The sequence below is a fragment of the Budorcas taxicolor genome, chromosome 11, assembly GCF_023091745.1.
Source record: "Budorcas taxicolor isolate Tak-1 chromosome 11, Takin1.1, whole genome shotgun sequence".
NCBI lineage: Eukaryota > Metazoa > Chordata > Mammalia > Artiodactyla > Bovidae > Budorcas > Budorcas taxicolor.
Window position 1 is genome coordinate 47,587,775 of NC_068920.1, and position 20,558 is coordinate 47,608,332.

Sequence of the window (20,558 nt, forward strand, 5' to 3'; positions counted from 1 at the left end):
ATTCAATATATACATATATATTCAAAATATACATATATATTCAAATATATATATATATTCAAAAAGAACTTTATAGCCAAGGATCCTTTTTGTAGCATACATCATTATTAAGGAGGCTGCTTTAGTGCAAACTTATATGGATAGCCTGGCTAGGAGGGGATCAGTAACATCTAATTCAGAAGGTTTACTCTATGGCTCCTAAGAAATGACACCACAGTAATTATTTACTATCATCTGTGCCTGAAGCCCTGTGCTCTGGGAGCTGCAGTCACTTGTGCTGGAAGCACCAGAGCAAGTGTTAGAGGCATGGGTCCTATTCTTGAAAACTCTAGCCATTAAGAATACAGGAACATTCCAGCAATGTAACACTAACAAGTATTGTATTTATAAGAAAATGCTCAGAACCCTCACTATGGTCAACCCACTGATTCCGGGATAGACAAAAAGACGGAGACAAAGACAACTGGCCTGTGGTTCTCAAAGCAAAACATTTAATTTACTTCTTAAAATCAGAAAGCTCTGTCCTCTAGAGTCAGGGCCATTATTTCAGGCTGAGACAGCAGACCAGCTTGAGGAGCCTGAGGGGGCACAGACCGGCTACTTGAGAAGAACTACAGCAAGATGAACTTGATGACCTTTAAGTCTTCAGTCAGAAGTCTCAACTTTCCTTCTGGCTTTTTAGGAGATGACCTGCACATTGCATTAATTTCCTTCCAAGCCAGAAATTCTCAATCTTCTTCTAGTTAACAGAGATGTGTTTACCTAAAGGAAGACTTGGAAATGTGTGATTGAGAGCTCAGTGTCTCACCATTTCATGTAAGGAGATCTAAAAACATTACCTTCAGTTCCTACTGCAATACTGACAGGCAATAAGGAATGTGATCAGTGTAAAATCAATTAATGATACTAGGTATGGCAATGCATTCTGGTATTGATATTTCTAACTCCTTTCTGCCTAAAACACCTATTGATTGCTATCAACACTATCTAATGACTGGCCACTGTATACACATAATCTTCAATGGTTAAGACTAAAATACAAGAGCAGCTACCATTACTGAAGATCTACTATGCGAGCTTTATGTATATCATTTCTTTTCTTTCTTCAACTTACGAGACTTATCATCTCATTTTACAAATGATAAACAAATGTTGAGAGGTTACTTAAAATCGCATTTTGAGAGAGCCAGGCCAGGATTTGCAACAAGATCTGCTCTAGAATTCTGTTTTTAAAACTATGTCACTACATGTTATAAGTTCCAAATCTATGTTTCTCTTTCTCCACATTTCATTCAATGATATGTTCTATACTGTCTGGTTAAGAGCATAATTACAATAAAATATGATAAGCAATAATATTTTTGTATTGAAAAGCAGGCTTCAGGATCTAAAGCATGTAGTCAAGTCCTAACTCTATTACTTACCAGCAATATTACCCCAGGAAATATATTTAAATTTCTGAGTGCCTGTCTTTGTTAACTGTAAAAGAGGAATAACCATCATGTAGAATTGTTATGAAGATTAAATATGCATGCATGTAAAGAATATTGATGGTGCCTGGTAATGCAGTTAGCATGCACTAAATGGTATTATTTTTAGATACATAAAATAGTATGACAACAGAAAGGATAAAACAGATCTGCTAAGAAGATGAAGGACACGAGTCCACGACCTTCAGGAAGGGCTCCTAGTAGTTTCAGTGTCTAAGCTGAGCACGCAGTCCCTTCCCTAAATCCTCAAGAAGACCCAACAGGCTCGAGACTCATTCCTGGATGTGACTTGAACACCTTGGTAGTGCGAACAGTAAGCCCTGGCCTGAGGGCAAGACTAGAAGGGAAAAACAAAGACAAAAGTACACTGTGTGTGTGAAACACTGGACCTGAAATCAAAGGGCTCTTCGTGTTTTTCAGGCTTCTGGCTGGGGTCCATATGAAGATGGTGCTCAACTGCCTGCTGGTCAAAGCAGGACAGTCGCTCTCACCCCAGGCAACAGTTCTATTCTGTGTCAATCAGGAACTACCCAGCAGAGCTTGGGGACTGGATACAGGAGGGATGGAGCAGGTCAGGACTATCTCACACAGCCCTGGTGCAAACTGGTGACTGGGAACAATAGAATAAAATTAAGTTCTTCAGCATGCAATGCCTAGACTGAACGCCTCTGCCAAGCACAGACAGGCCTGCCTGAGGTTTTAACATCAAAGTCATGAGCATTTAAAGGGGCTGCGGTTTCAGGGTAAGTCTGTACACAGAGATGGTTTGTGCTATTTCCACCAGGGAGTTAAAAGGACTTTTAAAGTTATGAAAAATACTCTGACTTCGACCTTTAGAGAAACAATATGATTATTTTGACTCTTTCAAATATAATCCTTAAGATACTTTAAATAGCAAGCAGCATTACTTAAAAAGGCAAATACTGTTGAAAATAAATTAAGCTACAGGGTAAGGGAACAACAGGCCTTCTGAGCACTCTTTAGAGAGCTACAAGATTCATGACTTCATGCTTAATAAAAATGTCACAGATGCACAAAGATCTCTGGGATATTCCACGGTATCTGAAAAGAATGATTTCAGTACACACCATGGCTTTAACATGAATGAAAGGAAATAAATTTTCTAAAGCTAGTAGGATACTATACTAGTCAGTTAAGCTGACTACCTGTACGTCATTTACCCTTTAGTCACATTATTTATTTATTTTTTTTAGTAGGCCCACGACTTACACGAATTAGCCACAAGCTATACTAGGCATTGATTTGCATTTTCTGCATGCTTTAGATCCTAATAACATCCTTCAGACATTAGGAAGTAGGTACATTTTGATGTCCACCTTCTTGGTTCTAGCTGCCAGCATTAATTCAGCCAATTTGACCTCCAAGAGCACCACTCTGACCTCGGCTCACACTCCACTCCCAATACTAAGCACATAATACATCACTTCACAAATGATGGAAGAAATCAGAGAGTACTCTGGCAAGGACACCACATTAAAACCAGTAGCTAATGCCTGTGAATAATTCCAGTAAGAATGGATCCAGGTAAGAACGATGTACGTACCTGTACCACAGGATCTTTTGGTTGGTGTGATTAACGAGACATGAGCTGTATCTGTGCATGGCCCACCTAGAAACAGAAAGGCAAGCACAAGAGTCAGTTCATATCCTCTGCATACCCAGAGCTGCTGTCCTGGATAAAGAGAAACCTAAAATGGAAGGGATCAGCCTGTAAGCATGCATAAAGAGGAGCAGTAGGAACAGATGAAGATGGTGATGGTGGTGATGGGTTAATTTTTAGTTCAGCAATTCACTCTAACAGTCCATATTCTTTCTATATTGTAACATCATTTTCATTTAAAATTAAAAAAAAAACTAATCTCATATAACGTTAAGATATTAACGTACAAAATTTTAACTAGAATTCTGATCTGGGTAAATTACCTGTAAGTTTGGGGAGATGAATTTTCCACACAGCAATAAGCAGGAGTCTCCTTCTTAGGTTTATCTCAGTGGTCACCCCACCTTTGAATTTACTGCAAAACTGGCCTTATTTAAAGCATGTGGGGAACCTCCCTAAAGCAGAAACTACTTATCAGAAAAAATAAGGATCATTTTAATATTTAAAGACAGCACTGCTAACCAAGAAAGAATATCTAGTTTAATTATAAAAATATGACACAAAGAGGGCCTTCATGGAATTTTCATGGCCCAGGGAGCTGATGGATAGGTATAATTCAAGAGTATGAGAGACACAGTCAGTCAGTGGGTGAAGACTTGAAATGCAATCATTTCATTCTACAGAATCAGGACCACAAACAAATTCTTAAGCTGATATTGATATATACTCCAACACCCTACCTTCTGAAACAGGAAGTCACCTTACAAACTTGAAGACCAGAGGTTTTTGACACGCACAGGGTGGGGCAATAGTGATGACCATTAAGGAATGGGACACACAAGCAAATGTTACACAGATATTTTGAAAAGTCTCTCCAGGTGACCAGATGAAGGAAAACATGATTATTTAGCATAACTGCTTATCACCTATGGGGCTTCCCTGATGGCTCAGTGGTAAAGAATCCAACTGCCAATGCAGGAGATGTGGGTTCAACCCCTGGGTCAGGAAGATCTCCTGGAGAAGGAAATAGCAACCCATTGCAGTATTCTTGCCTGGAAAATTCCATGGACAGAGGAGCCTGGCAGGCTACAATTCTTGTGGTCACAAAAAATCAGACATGATTTAGCAACTAAACAACAATATGTCATCTATGACCAGACTTCCTATCACTGAAGTTACTCATCAAAAAAGAAGGAAATGAAAGAGCTCAGAGTTTGTGCCACCAAGATCCATGGATTTAGGATCCTAGATATCCCACCAAAGAAGCTCATCATTACTCTACTCTTTCCTATACCAAGGCCCAAAACAGCAGCAAACTTTAGTGGGTGTAAGGAGACACAGAGAGAAAACAATAAAAGGTGGAAAAATCAAGGAGGCATGTTGTTAATGTCAAAGAGCACCGAGCAAATATCTTGATGTGTCAGCACAGGTTACTCTCATGCTGGAGGGCTTATAATCTTGTTAGAAAGACAAAACTTGTGCACTTGTACAAAGAATCATACATGACAGCAATAAAGAGCTAGATGGTCAAAATAAAGAGCTGAAAATGATCAAGTGCCAAAGAATATGGAACAAGTAATAAATGCTAACTGTAACCAGGAAGAAGGATTATTCATCATTGGCCAGCATTACCTGGAAATACTTCTCAAGGATTTGAAAATGAGGCAAGAATAAATTAAAAGTTACAAAGACCAAAAGAAGAGGGCAAGAAAAACTGACAAGTTTTCGACAAATGTCACATTCAGCAGAGAAAGCTTAACATACTAAAATCCCAGAGGTCTAAATGAGCACGAGTGATACGAAAATAAGCAACATGGAGAGACAGTGATTGCAAGGAAAACTAATACAGACCCCACATCCTCAAAACCCACTGGGCACTAGCTCTGTAGCTCTGTAAAATGTTATAGCTTCTGTTCCCAGGTGTGATTTTTTTTTTGGCTTTTGTTTTTGTTCTTTTGTTAAATGAATAATTCTTGTTTCAGGGAAAAAAGCAGTTAAGTGCTACAACTACTCTTTTTTTTTGGTCAGCTGTTTATTTTATTTATTTATTTTTTTAAATTTTAAAATCTTTAATTCTTACATGTGTTCCCAAACATGAACCCCCCTCCCACCTCCCTCCCCATAACATCTCTGTAGGTCATCCCCATGCACCAGCCCCAAGCATGCTGTATCCTGCGTCAGACATAGACTAGCGATTCAATTCTTACATGATAGTATACATGATAGAATGAAATAAATTTATTTATTTTAATTGGAGGCTAATTACTTTACAATATTGTAGTGGTTTTGCCATACACTGACATGAATCCACCACAGGTGTACATGTGTTCCCCATCCTGAACCTCTCTCCCACCTCCCTCCCCATCCCATCCCTCTGGGTCATCCCAGTGCACCAGCCCCGAGCACCCTGTCTCCTGCATCGAACCTGGACTGGCAGTCCGTTTCACATATGATATTATACATGTTTCAATGCCATTCTCCCAAATCATCCCACCCTCGCCCTCTCCCAGAGAGTCCAAAAAACTATTCTATACATCTGTGTCTCTTTTGCTATCTAGCATATAGGATTATCATTACCATCTTTCTAAATTCCATATATATGTGTTAGTATACTGCACTGGTGTTTTCCTTTCTGGCTTAATTCACTCTGTTGAATAGGCTCCAGTCTCATCCACCTCATTAGAACTGATTCAAATGTATTCTTCTTAATGGCTGAGTAATACTCCATTGTGTATATGTACCACAGCTTTCTTATCCATTCATCTGCTGATGGACATCTAGGTTGCTTCCATGTCCTGGCTATTATAAACAGTGCTGTGTTGAACATTGGGGTACACATGTCACTTTCAATTCTGGTTTCCTCGGTGTGTATGCCCAGCAGTGGGACTGCTGGGTCATATGGCAGTTCTATTTCCAGCTTTTTAAGGAATCTCCACACCGTTCTCCACAGTGGCTGTACTAGTTTGCATTCCCACCAACAGTGTAAGAGGGTTCCTTTTTCTCCACACCCTCTCCAGCATTTATTGTTTGTAGACTTTTGGATAGCAGCCACTCTGACTGGCGTGAAATGGTACCTCATTGTGGTTTTGATTTGCATTTCTCTGATAATGAGTGATGTTGAGCATCTTTTCATGTGTTTGTTAGCCATCTGTATGTCTTCTTCAGAGAAATGTCTGTTTAGTTCTTTCGCCCATTTTTTGATTGGGTCATTTATTTTTCTGGAATTGAGCTGCAGGAGTTGCTTGTATAATTTTTAGATTAATTCTTTGTCAGTTGCTTTGTTTGCTGTTATTTTCTCCCATTCTGAAGGCTGTCTTTTCACCTTGCTTATAGTTTCCTTCGTTTTGCAAAAGCTTTAAAGTTTAATTAGGTCCCACTTGCTTATTTTTGCTTTTATTTCCAGTATTCTGGGAGGTGGGTCATAGAGGATCCTGCTGTGATTTATGTCAGATTTATTTATGATGTTTTGCCTATGTTTTCCTCTAGGAGTTTTATAGTTTCTGGTCTTACATTTAGATCTTTAATCCATTTTGAGTTTATTTTTGTGTATGGTGTTAGAAAATGTTCTAGTTTCATACTTTTACAAGTGGTTGACCAGTTTTCCCAGCACCACTTGTTAAAGAGATTGTCTTTTCTCCATTGTATATTCTTGCCTCCTTTGTCAAAGATAAGGTGTCCATAGGTGCATGGATTTATTTCTGGGCTAGTCTGTTCCATTGATCTATATTTCTGTCTTTGTGCCAGTACCATAACTGTCTTGATGACTGTGGCTTTGTAGTAGAGCCTGAAGTCAGGCAAGTAGATTCCTCCAGTTCCATTCTTCTTTCTCAAGATTGCTTTGGCTATTTGAGGTTTTTTGTATTTCCATACAAATTGTGAAATTATTTGTTCTAGTTCTGTGAAAAATACCGTTGGTAGCTTGATAGGGATTGCACTGAATCTATAGATTGCTTTGGGTAATATACTCATTTTCACTATACTGATTCTTCCAATCCATGAACATGGTATATTTCTCCATCTGTTAGTGTCCTCTTTGATTTCTTTCATCAGTGTTTTATAGTTTTCTATATATAGGTCTTTTGTTTCTTTAGGTAGATATATTCCTAAGTATTTTATTCTTTTCATTGCAATGGTGAAAGGAATTGTTTCCTTAAATTGTCTGCTTTCTCATTGATAGTGTATAGGAATGCAACGGATTTCTGTGTGTTGATTTTATATACTGCAACTTTACTATATTCATTGATCAGCACTAGTAATTTTCTGGTGGAGTCTTTAGGGTTTTCTATGTAGAGGATAATGTCATCTGCAAATAGTGAGCGTTTTACTTCTTCTTTTCCAATCTGGATTCCTTTTATTTCTTTTTCTGCTCTGATTGCTATGGCCAAAATTTCCAGAACTATGTTGAATAGTAGTGGTGAGAGTGGGCACTTTTGTCTTCTTCCTGACTTGAGGGGAAATGCTTTCGATTTTTCACCATTGAGGATAATGTTTGCTGTGGGTTTGCCATATACAGCTTTTATTATGCTGAGGTATGTTCCTTCTATTCCTGCTTTCTGGAGGGTTTTTATCATAAATGGATGTTTAATTTTGTCAAAGGCTTTCTCTGCATCTACTGAGATAACCATATGGTTTTTATCTTTCAATTTGTTAATGTGGTATATTACATTGATTGATTTGCAGATATTGAATTATCCTTGCATCCCTGGGATAAAGCCCACTTGGTCATGATGTATGATCTTTTTAATATGTTGTTGGATTCTGTTTGCTAGAAGTTTGTTAAGGATTTTTGCATCTATGTTCATCAGTGATGTTGGCCTGTAGTTTTCTTGTTTTGTGGCATCTTTGGTTTTGGTATTAGGGTGATGGTGGCTTCACAGAATGAGTCTAGAAGTTTACCTTCCTCTGGAATTTTCTGGAAGAGTTTGAGTAGGATAGGTGTTAGCGCTTCTCTAAATTTTTGGTAGAATTCAACTGTGAAGCCGTCTGGTCCTGGGCTTTTGTTTGCTGGAAGATTTCTGATTACAGTTTCAATTTCTGTGCTTGTGATGGGTCTGTTAAGATTTTCTATTTCTTTCTGGTTCAGTTTTGGAAAGTTGTACTTTTCTAAGAATTTGTCCATTTTGTCCAAGTTATCCATTTTATTGGCATATAGTTGCTGATAGCAGTCTCATGATCCTTGGTATTTCTGTGTTGTCTGTTGTGATTTCTCCATTTTCATTTCTAATTTTGTTGATCTGATTCTTCTCCCTTTGTTTCTTGATGAGTCTGGCTAATGGTTTGTCCATTTTATTCATCTTCTAAAACAACTAGCTTTTAGTTTTGTTGATTTTTGCTATGGTCTCTTTTGTTTCTTTTGCATTTATTTCTGCCCTAATTTTAAAGATTTCTTTCTTTCTACTAACCCTGGGCTTCTTAATTTCTTCCTTTTCTAGTTGCTTTAGGTGTAGAGTTAGGTTATTTATTTCACTTTTTTCTTGTTTCTTGAGCTAAGCCTATACTGCTATGAACCTTCCCCTTAGCACTGCTTTTACAGTGTCCCATAGCTTTTGGGTTGTCTATAACTAATCTTTACTTAGTAACCCCAGGTAAGTGATCCTTAGGGGTTTTTTTGACAAAAACATGGGGATAATAAAATTGCTTATAGACCACGAAGTTAATGAGATCATCTATACAAAAAAGACTTCACAAACTATAAAGCTTTATGTTATATATCTTCACTGTCTCTGCCATGAGGTTTTATGAACCCAAGGGTCAAGACTCACTTTGTCATTTACTCCTGGGTCATGACTATATTTGGAGAAGGCAATGGCACCCCACTCCAGTACTCTTGCCTGGAAAATCCCATGGATGGAGGAGCCTGGTAGGTTGCAGTCCATGGAGTCGCTGAGAGTTGGACACAACTCAGTGACTTCACTTTCACTTTTCACTTTCAGGCACTGGAGAAGGAAACAGCAACGCACTCCAGTGTTCTTGCCTGAAGAATCCCAGGGACGGTGGAGCCTAGTGGGCTGCCATCTATGGGGTCGCAGAGTCGGACACAACTGAAGCGACTTAGCAGCAGCAGCAGCAGCATGACTATATTGGAGAAGGAAAAAGTAACCCACTCCGGTATTCTTGCCTGGAGAATCCCATGGACAGAGGAGCCTAGTGGGCTACAGTCCATGGGGCCGCAAAGAGTCGGACATGACTGAGGTGACTTAGCAGCATGACTGTATGGACAAAGGGCACTTAATAGTGTTCAGTAAGTGACCAATGCAAGTGACTTGATCGAATCAGGAGAGAAGTATACATTTTTAAAAAACTTTTTATTGAGGTTTAACATAAAGAGAATGAAATACTAGAATGAAGTGTTCAAATCTTAAGTATATACCTTAAAGGGTTTTAAACATATATACTTGTGTAACCACCACCAAATAAAAATACAGAACCATTTCTGGAATCCAGAAAGTTCAAGGGTACATTTTAAAAATACAGATTCCCAGGTCTTGATTCTGGAAAATTGAATGCAATAGGCTGGGGTGGGCATAGGAAGAGACTAGTGTACATTTTTAAACCAGCTGAGCACAATGTACATATTAACAGCCCAGTTAGTTCCAATCTCTGATAACACTAACTGGCAGCTCGATGTATGGCCAAGATCATTGAGTTCATACAATACTATGAGCCATACAAAACACAAGGGTCAACCACAGCTTAACTAGCAGAATATTTGTTTAAAAGGACATGAAATAATTCATTTACTAAAACTGTTAAGAACAGAGAGAAACTAGTTTAATCAAAATCCCTGAAGAAATTTGGCTGGCACTCATGAATTAACTCTCCCATGTTTACAAATGCAATCTTTACCTCATCTGTAGGTTGAAAGTTTATCCTTTTGAAAATTCCTAATGAATGAATTTCTGTAGGTTTTGGCAAATACACAAATAACTTTAAGGCTACCTAGCATATCTCAACATGTATCATCATGAAAGTGTTCTCCAGAGAGCTTGTTAAACTAACAACCCAATCCAATGTATTCACTACATTACAGTAAAGGACAAATAGAACCATAGTCGAGTCAAAACAAATTGACAACAAGAGTAACTGGCAGTGATAATGCATCCCAGCTTTGATAATTGGACAATATTATAAACACAGAGCTTGGAATTAAGTTTGGTCTGGCAGACTATAACCTATGAAAGTCTTTAAAATCCAGAACAGATGCATATGAACAATGCACATATATTCTACACTAATTGTGCTTTCATATAAAATTCCTATACTTTCAAATAAAAGGAGTAACCACAGGAGGTTACAATATCCACTCTTACACAATTAATTGCAAGTCAATTGTGTTACACTGAATTCAGGAAATTAAGGGACACTCAAAGCGACCCTTTCCAGGTTTTGGTCCACAACGATAAAAATACAGCATTAGCTCGTATGGGTATGGCAAACCAAGTAATTTTGAGAGTTGATGGTAAGGGTCAAACTCAGGGCATCTGCTCCATAAGGGAATGGAGCTGGCTAATCTCTGCGAGGGGGGCTGGCATATGGTCTCATAAATCATTATAAATTCTGCTATTTTGGGCCTCTTCCTTCCAAGCAGCAGGATGGGCAGAGCTAATACTTGAAGAGCAAAACGAAGAAACCTTTTCAGGCCTGGGTTCTACAGGTAACTATAGAGATGCTGTGTGTGTTGGGATCAAGAGTGGAAGGTTGGGAAAATAAATGCATTTCTAAGCACAGGACAATTCACACCATTACCCTCTATTCTACATTAATAGCAAGTGAGTTTGGAACAATGAGTTTGGGGTTGTTAAATATTAAAAATAAAATCACAGTTAAGGTTCCTTGCTTAATATGACACTCACTGGGAATTCTGAACCAGACAATATCAAGATTAACTCAGCTGACCTTTTTAGCCAATCACCATGAGTGTCTTCTGCTTTCTTTTGCTAAAGCAAAATTAAATATGTGAACTTTTTCAAGTTTCTTCATTATCTGAAGATACTTAATACTATCATTTTTCACTTGATATTATATTCAGAACTTTTTCCTAAGTTTCCACAATTCAGTCTGGAATTTGCATGTAAATAATGTCTGTGGTAGCTTGTGGCTTGTGACTTAAGTCTGAATACTCTATCTTGTCTTCTAGGGATGCTTCTATTCTTGTATCAAAGGTGTCATACATAATGCAGCACCATGGATCGCATTTGCAATTCCACATGAGAGCTTTGAAATGAAATTCTTCAACTGTATTCCCAACAACCAGAAATCTTTTAGCCTATGCAACAGGGCAGTGGATTTTCTTCAGGAGACTGTACCGATTTCAGCGGTATAAAATAAAAGACGGGTCAAATCTGCATATTAACTTCATTTGTAACCTGCAAAACCAGAAGGACAGAATAAAGGTATCCTGTCAACTACCAACTTTCACATTTCAAGTTAAAGTGGCAGGAATCTTAAATTTTCTTTCTCAGCCTCCTGTAGAGTTACTGAGCATGTCAAAAAACACTGAGCTTCCGATGTAGCAGTCAATCCAACTGACTGAATGGAGACTATGACTCAGGAAAAAGCCCAGAATACAAGCTGCATTTATGCTGGCCCATCATCTTAGGCACTCAAAAATCTAAGACTGAATAAATACAGAAAAACAGTACTCTCCTTATCCTTGAATAGAGATCAACAATTTTCAAGATAGGTCTTGTTAAAACAGCTGTGATGAGTGGTTATTTTTGGCTCTTGATTCCACTAGTCCTCACTGGCTGCAGTTATCCCCATGCTAAACCACATCAATTAGGAAAAATGGTCTGTCAAGGAGTCAGTCAGCTAAAAATTGCCAGAAGCTCGATAATCAAATATTCTACTATCAGCTCTTTCATGGTAACGCAAAACATTAAAACACAAAAATAGCCATTCTTTTTGTAGATTTATAACACTTCAATATTCCTGCTTAATTAACATGACATTTACATAACAGTATCTAATTAATTTCTAACTAAAGGCACTGTGGGCTAATTAGAAATGCATCATCCTTTTTTAACCAGCTTGTCAATTCCACTCTGTCATAATCTGGACATTGTTTACCTTTGCAACATCTCACTTTCCCAGGCTTGCTGTTCAAAAGGTGATTTCGGACAATAGAATTCAAGAGCTATAATTCTCTCCCCACTCTAGAGATCCATATCTTATGGAGTGTTTTTTTGATGAGCCACTTAAAAAAAAACCTATGCAATGGAGATAGTGAAATAAACTCAACACTGTCTTCTGATGTGGCCATGTTAAGAATGCAGAACTCTCTTAAAAAATATCCAGAGAATGTATATTCCTTCAGCAATAAAACATTTCTTCTATAAAAGCCTTCAAAATATACATGAAGACTTAAAAGAGTAAATGATAAAACATGAATATTAGGGATAGATCAAGACGCACAAGAAAATAAGCCATCTCTTCAAAAAGAAAACCCTATCCCCACTTTACTCTAAACCAGCAATTCTCGAACTGTTTTAATCAGGAAGGACACACCTAATCTGTCTACATAATTGAGTTTGAAAAGTACCATCGATTAAAAACAAGGATACATAAAGGTATAACAAGTGGGAAATCTAAGTTTACAGAAAATCCTCAGCCCAGATAATAGCCCTCCCACTTCTCCAAATGAAATTTCCAAATTAAAACATTTACAAAACTTGTTATAGAATCTAAGTGTTAATCTCTCAGAAATTCTTACCCTAACTCACTGCGTGATCTCTCATACCATTTGGATCTGAATTAAGACATTCATGAGCAGGGGATTTCCAAAGTGGCTAAGAAGCTGCTATTTATTGGTAGCTCCCTTTTCGGTTCATAAAAGGCCTCTCAACAAAATTTCATTATCATTCCACCCCCACTCTCCTAAATAACTGTAGCTGGGCAGCTCTGCAAATATTGTGTGTATACGTGTTTATGTAAGTGTGCCTATTTGCACAACAGAAATAAAATTTAAAATTCTCCCACCTCACCTTCCCCAGGGAACACCACGACAAGCAAAATTAAATCAAGAATACTTTGCATTTGCACAGCATTCAAAGACACTCGTACATGAGCATGCATGGACATCCCTACAGGGTCCGTGGGATCTGTTCTGGAAGAAATGCTCTCTTGACCCCAGCAATGGCCTTAATGGCATGAGCTTTTTTTTAGTGGCAAAGTCTTATGCATCTTGATACTCTAGCATATTAGCTGTTCAATATGTTTTTCACTATTGAATGCAAATGATTCAGGCCAAAATCAATTATCACACATACATAGCTATTCAGAAGGGAAACTGAACCATTAATAAACAGTTGACTTTCACCATATTTACAGGCTTTAATCTAACATTGTAGTTCTCAAACATTTGCATCTTAGGACCTTTTTACACTTAAAACATGAAAGACCTTTTGTTTATGTGGTGTATAGCTATTGATGCTTACTTTATTTGAAATTAAAACTGAAAAAAAAATTGTAAATTTTCATTTAAAATTCACAAAATAATTACACGTCAGCATAAAACATGTTTTTATGAAAAATAACTACAGATTTCTAAAAAATGAGAGCAGCCTTGCTTAAAGGAAGAAACCTAGGTTTTCACATTTGCATTCAATCTGTTACAATGCATCACTCATCTGAAACACATGAAGAAACACCGCCCTCACACAGCTACATACTTGGAAAGGGGAGGGGCTCATGGGCCTCATTAATGGGTCCTGGGTACCTCTACAGGTCCTTGGACCACACTTTGAGAACCACTGGTATAGAACAAAACAGGTTAATATAATTTCCAAGTTCTCCACACTTTGTTCACATGCCAACTGACTTACTCTAGTCTTGCAAAGACCAATCAATGCACTAATACAAATAACGGTCCAAGGTTTGCCTATTCTCAACAAAGTATTAATATTTAAATAACATTAAATATGTTGGCGCTATACTGTCGAGTTATAAAACCACCAGCCCTGGAGGCTACTCTAGGTCCTTTGCAGTTCTACAAAAATTTTACAATCAGTTTGTCAATCTAGCTACACACACAGAGAGAGAGGAAGTAGACTGCTGGGTTTATACTGAATCTTTATTTTGAAACAACATCTTAACAATACTCAGTCTCCTGACCCATGAATCCATGAAGGCAAGGAATAGTGGAATAAACTCTACAATTGTAACTTCAACCCAGAACATTCTATTTCTGCTACTTATGTAAGAAGAGTAAAACCATATTTCATGTAACTCAAAGGATTCTGAGCAAGCAGTTAAATCTGTTTGATTTCAGTTTTCAGATGTGATCTCTTACCTAGCACGCTTATAACCAAGAAAGAGCATACCATGTACTCACACACACTGACCACCAATACTCCAAACTGTGATAAGGTCCAAAAGAAATGAACACTGAAATTCTTAAGACACCACCATCTTGAGGTTCAAAACTAGAAAGAATCCTTTTTTGAGGGGTCAAAATATCACCTGGTGAATGAAGTCAGGTCTATTTTTAGACACTTTTGTTTCTGTCTGTGACAAAGCATACTTAATATGGATATGAAATCAGGAGCTGTCACTTCTCCAATTTAGACTTCAGTTCTGACTATTTACAGGCTTAACTAAGGCCCAACTCAGATTTCTACATTTGCATTATACCATCAACATGAGCATGAATCTCATAACAACATTAATGAAGAAACCACTCAGCATTACAAGAGCTTTTATTTTTTTGACATAATTTAGCTACCAAGAGTGTTTTCATCAATCTTGTCCTGTGTCTGCAAATGAAAGAATGCACTGCCATCCTCAGAAAAGTGACTTGTGCTTCGGAAAAAATAGAAAAATAGAAAAATACATCTGTTTAGGCCGCAAGTATTGTCTCATGGGCATGTAAAAAGAATCCTGAACACAGGTACCCCTCTTCCCTGACTCGTGCTGAGTCTCTCCTATAAGCAGCTGTACCACAGCTGGCAAATGTGACAATGATCAAAAGGAACTGTAGTCAAAGCTCTTTGTTTTGTAGAAATAAACACTAGCAGGTCTTATTAATAGGACCCTTCTTTGCAAACAACAGTTGAAAATGTCATAATTTGAACTATGTAAAGAAGTGTTTATACTGGTATTCTGGAATTTTAAAAATTCCTTACCAACATGGCATCCTGCTGCTGCTGCTGCTGCTAAGTCGCTTCAGTCATGTCTGACTCTGTGCAACCCCACAGACGGCAGCTCACCAGGCTCCCCCATCCCTGGGATTCTCTAGGCAAGAATACTGGAGTCGGGTGCCATTGCCTTCTCCAATGCATGAAAGTGAAAAGTGAAAGTGAAGTCAGTCAGTCGTGTCTGACTCCTAGTGACCCCATGGACTGCAGCCTACCAGGCTCCTCTGTCCATGGGATTTTCCAGGCAAGAGTACTGGAGTGGGGTGCCATTGCCTTCTCCAACATGGCATCCTATTGTTTATTAAATCTAAAGAATTACCCTTTTGACAGATCAAAAAGTGAAATGTTTTATGAAGTAACATAACATATGAACACAAAATGTAAAGTTATAGGTAGCCTTTTTTTGGCATGGGCAACTCTGAATTTTCAGAGAGTTCACAAACACCATCAAAATATATCACTTAAGTTTAAAATAACATGCAGATAGATGCCCCTATAATAATATGGTATTTTTCCCTAGCCAAACACGCCTGTCATAATAAAACTTAGATTTAATTTAAAATCAGCACAGTGTCACTATTACCTGTATCTACACAAAATAAAAACGGTATGACAGCTGCAAAGGGCTAAAGTTATGTGACGTGTGGTTGTTCATGGTGACCTTTACTTTCACAGCCAAGTATAGTGCATTTCATTTAATAAGAACATTAAAAATTCTGCATTTGCAAAGAGGGGGCAGAGATGATGCTACTTCAAAACCCAGTATGAATATCAATAACTGTATAATCTCATTAAGTGCCTGAGGAAACCTTTATGGGAAACTAACCTTTCAGATTTGTGGGCTTCTTAAGGAATCCTTGAAAAACGGGTGTTTAAAGTGTGCTAGTCTCTCTTGCAAAGGGGAAGTCTGAAGGGGGAAATTCAGGTGATAAAAGAGATATCTATCGGCAAAACTTGCTGTTTCACAACAAGCAGGTGGCTATTTGCAGTTAAAACAACAAAAAAGACAAGTCTCATTATTCTAAAAGCTCTGTTAAAAGAGATGACCTGTCACCACAACAAGACAACCAAATTTCAAAATTAGGGAGGAAAACTGCCTTCCTGAGTTAACTTCATCTTGAGGTTACTGAATAGCACAAAAAATAATAATAAGAGTATTACGTAGCTGCTCAAAATCCAGTTCAGGCAATGCGAAGCTCCTATTCAGTGTATCAAAACACATGAGCACATGAATGTTCTCAAAAGTATAAAAAACTAATGAACTTTTCTAAATATTTAAATCATTTACTGAATATTGCCTAGCTGGGTGTTATAGGGAAGAGCAAAGCAGAATAAAATCAAGTCTCTGCTAATTTTGAGTTTAGCCTCTAAACTGGTACAGAGATGACATTCTCATGTCAATGAGGTGACCAACAGAATACGTCGTTAACATGTTAAGGGAAGAAGTTAGGGATTCCTTGGAGGAAGCAAGTGTGGATGAAAGGGTTCTGAGGTAGGCTTCCACAAGCATGAATAAAAACGGCAATATGTGCTGTCATAGTGTCTTTGGGGGACAACAAGAATCTGGTCTCAGTTCAGAGCCTAAGTATCAGCGCTGGGAAAGGCAGGGAGGTCAAATACAGTGAGGTTCCAGATTATATGGGGGAAGGGTTTCTGATATAAGATTAAGAATCTGGATGATCAAATTTAGGCAGTGATGAGTCAGTGAAATAATTCCCTTTTTTACTTAGCATAATAGCAATGGGTGATTCATCTGACAAGTTTATGGACTAGGACAAGATTAGAAGCAAGAACAGTCTAAAGATTATGGCTAGGACTTCCCTGGTGGTCCATGGTTAAGACTCTGTGCTCCCAAAGCAGGGGCCCTGGGTTCAATCCCTGGTCAGAGAACTAGATCCCACATGCTGCAATTAAGACCTGGTGCAGCCAAAGAAAAAAAGTACATTAAAAAAAAAAAGACTATGACTATAATCCTATGAAAACACAATGGTGGCAATGACAACTTCCGAGATCTTTAATATTTCTCCACTGAGCTAACACTAGAGAATCACAAAGACACTAGGAAATAAAAACAGCATCAGTGCAATTAAGAAAAAGATTTAAATTGTGAATACCTAAAGTTTAGAGCACCTTTAATAGAAGAAATTTTAAAAGAACAATATGTATAACTTCCCTCCAATAAATTTAAAAATGTAAAAGAAATAGGTATTTTTATAATAATACTACCAAAACTGACTTTTAAATGAGGTCGGAAATATAAATAGTCCAATATCACATATCAAGCCAATCAGTTTTATGAATAAGTTCTTTAAGTTTTCAAAGAATAGATACATAATGCCGGAACATAAGATAAAAAGCTTGTGTTAGGGCACAGGAAAAGATGAAAAAGTTTCTGTGAGATTAATGCAACTAATACCTAAACTAGACAAGAATAGCATGCCCACCATATATAAGCACACACACACACAGAATTAACTCACTTACTAAAAAGGTACAAAATCTAAAGTAAAATTAGCATTTTGAATTCATCAGTACTGAAAGACCTAAGAGAGCTTATCCAAGGAATGCAAAGGTGGTTTAACACCAGAAGTTTATTAAATTGAGGGATTACATATTAAAGGAGAAATCTATATGATCATCTTAATAGATGTGGAAAAAGCTTTTTATAAAATTCAATATTTCTGAGTTTAAAAAGATTAGCACACTACAAATAAGTTTCTTAACCTGATAAACAATATCTACAAGAAACCTTGCATCACCTGGTTTATAACAGTAAAATATCAGAAATAGTCTGAAAAAAAGAGGAAATAATAACAATAATAGAGAATACTACACAGCAGTTTGAAAAGAATTGGGCTGGCCTGGAAAGATTTCTTATTATATTGTTAAGTAAGAAAGCAAGTTACAAAACAATATGTATAGTATGTTCTCATTTGTATAAAGAAAACCTTGTATTTATGTACACATGTATACAACTGCATATAAAAATAATATATAATCCAAAATAAATACACAGTGTAAATAAATATACTCTTCAAAGAGTGGGAATTTGAGGTGGGGAGAAGGGGTGAAGGTATTCAAAGAGTATTTTCACCTTCTATTCTACATTAACCAGTCTTTGCTTTACTTGTATATTAAAAAAATAAAATTAAAACTTAAGAAGACAACAAAGTAGCCAGCAAATAAGCAATTTAAAAGTCCTGGTTTTGCTTTGATTTTGACTCTATTTTTAGACTACAAAAACAGCCAGATGACACTAAAGTGCCTGAACAAGTTCTGATCCAGCTAACATTGTGGGATACAAATAATTTCCATAAGAAAACACTGCTAAACTGCTCAAGTCTTTCTGCATTTTGACCAGGATTCACTTAATGACCCCATACATTGATTCCTAGTGAATTACAACCATTCAATTCAATACAGCATATAACTGTACATTACCAGACTGTACTGCAAAGGATCAATCTTTTTAGAACACAGTCCTAATAAAAACAGCATGTTTTATAGAATCAGCTTCAAGATAAATAAATGCACTGGAAAAAAATATCTTTAAATTAAAATCAAAAGAGACATTTAAATTTTCGGCATTCTTCATTATGGGAAAGAATTTCCCACTTTGAGACTATTATATATCAGAAAAGCTCCATCTGTTGTATAATTATCTCTGATAAATGGCCTGATGCTCCAAGCTTCATTAGAGAAAAGGGAAGGGAAAGACACATATAGAGAGAACTGTAAATAAATCTCCTCACCATATTTCACTTAAAACCAGCCCAGCAGGAAGTCATAAAATATTTTTTAATAGGTAATATTTTCTAAATGTTCTACTAGAATAAGTCAGCTGGTTTTGCACACTATCTGGTCTTCAAGTAGGCATAGTCTGAAAAGAGAAAACTAGCTTTACTTAGCAATAATTAGAACTTTAATTGCTAAAAAACAGACAAAAAAGTTCAGCCACTCGGTGGCAGTGCTATTAATTTTCCAAGGGACTACTTTGTCAGACAGGAATCAAGACTAGCAGCCAATGAAGCCCTACCCACATTCAAAGACCCAAAGGTAGTTTAGCAAGGAAATCTGTTAAAACGCACCACCATTTTATTTTTTAAATGCCTGGGGAAGCTAGGCTATGACCAGGAACCAGTTTCCAAGGAAACAACAGAAATCTCTTTAACAAAATTAATTTAACCACAGATAAAGAATGCTCTCAAATTTCTATTTTGGGAATCACTGTTATATTAAAGGAAAATCCAGCCAGCACTTGGAAATGAGGCTTTATTCATTAGAAGTCTTCACTAACATGCCAGTTAGTACAGTTCTCACTTTTTCTGTATATTTTCTTTTGGTTACAACAAAATCATCTCTTGTATATATTAATATGTAGTAGAGAAAAACAGGGAAAAAATATTTCACCATTATGGATAATTAAAAAAGGCCCAGAGCTGACTTCTAGCCCTGTCATGTGACTCAAGGCAGGACACCATTCAAACCTTTTCCTCGTCTGGAGAATAAGGAAGAGACTATGTGCCCTGCCAATGTTGCACACTGTCAGGACAGTCCCAGAAAAATGTTTGTCAAAGGGCTCTGTAAAACAGGGGTTGACAAACTTTCTCTGCAAGGGACCACTGGGTCTCTGTAGTAACTACCCAGTTCTGCTGTAAAAATGCAGAAGCAGCAACAGGCAATACATAAATGAATGAGCATGGCTGTGTTCCATTAAAAATGTATTTAAGAACATCTGAATTTGAATTTCATATAATTTTTCACATGTTGTAAAATTACTGTCCTCGATCTTTTTCATTTAAAATCACTCTTAGCTCGTGGAACATACAAAAACAGGTGATGGGCCAATTTGGCCTGTGGGTTATCGTTTGCCAACTTCTCTTATAAACTATTGCTTTTTGAGTGTATGGGTTGCTGTTTATCTCTTAGTATGAGCCTCTACAGAGTTCAGAAAGTGTTCTGTATGAGGAGGGCCCTCTCTGTTAGATTAGAATGTCAGAATATTTAAGAACAAGTCCATTTCTTGCCATTGCCCTTCCCTAGTAGCAGGCGTCAGTTCCCCTCCTCTCCTGCCTAGAAAGAAACAGACGAGCCAGCTCTCTACCAACACCTGAACTTCCGTCCACTGTGCAGTGGGACTGGCCAACCTCCCCTTCCAACAACAAAACCCCCATAAACCCCAGCTAAATAGGTATGGACATTGTAAGGCTCCCGAACAGGTCACGAGTAGGGATGTCCAGGCCTTTCAAGAGAATAACAACAGAAAACCTAATTTATAGGAGAAATAGAGAAAAATGTCTTCTAAAAAATCTT

General features: G+C 37.4%; 1 protein-coding gene across 1 annotated transcript in view; it reads right to left on the minus strand.

Moving 5' to 3' along the window:
* The window catches only part of ZFAND3 (zinc finger AN1-type containing 3), a 313,457-nt gene that overhangs the window by 48,331 nt on the left and 244,568 nt on the right, over nt 1-20,558 (minus strand). The window contains exon 4 of the mRNA XM_052649117.1: nt 3,055-3,120. Coding sequence (XP_052505077.1) covers nt 3,055-3,120 — 66 coding nt within the window. The remainder of the gene's footprint in view (nt 1-3,054; nt 3,121-20,558) is intronic.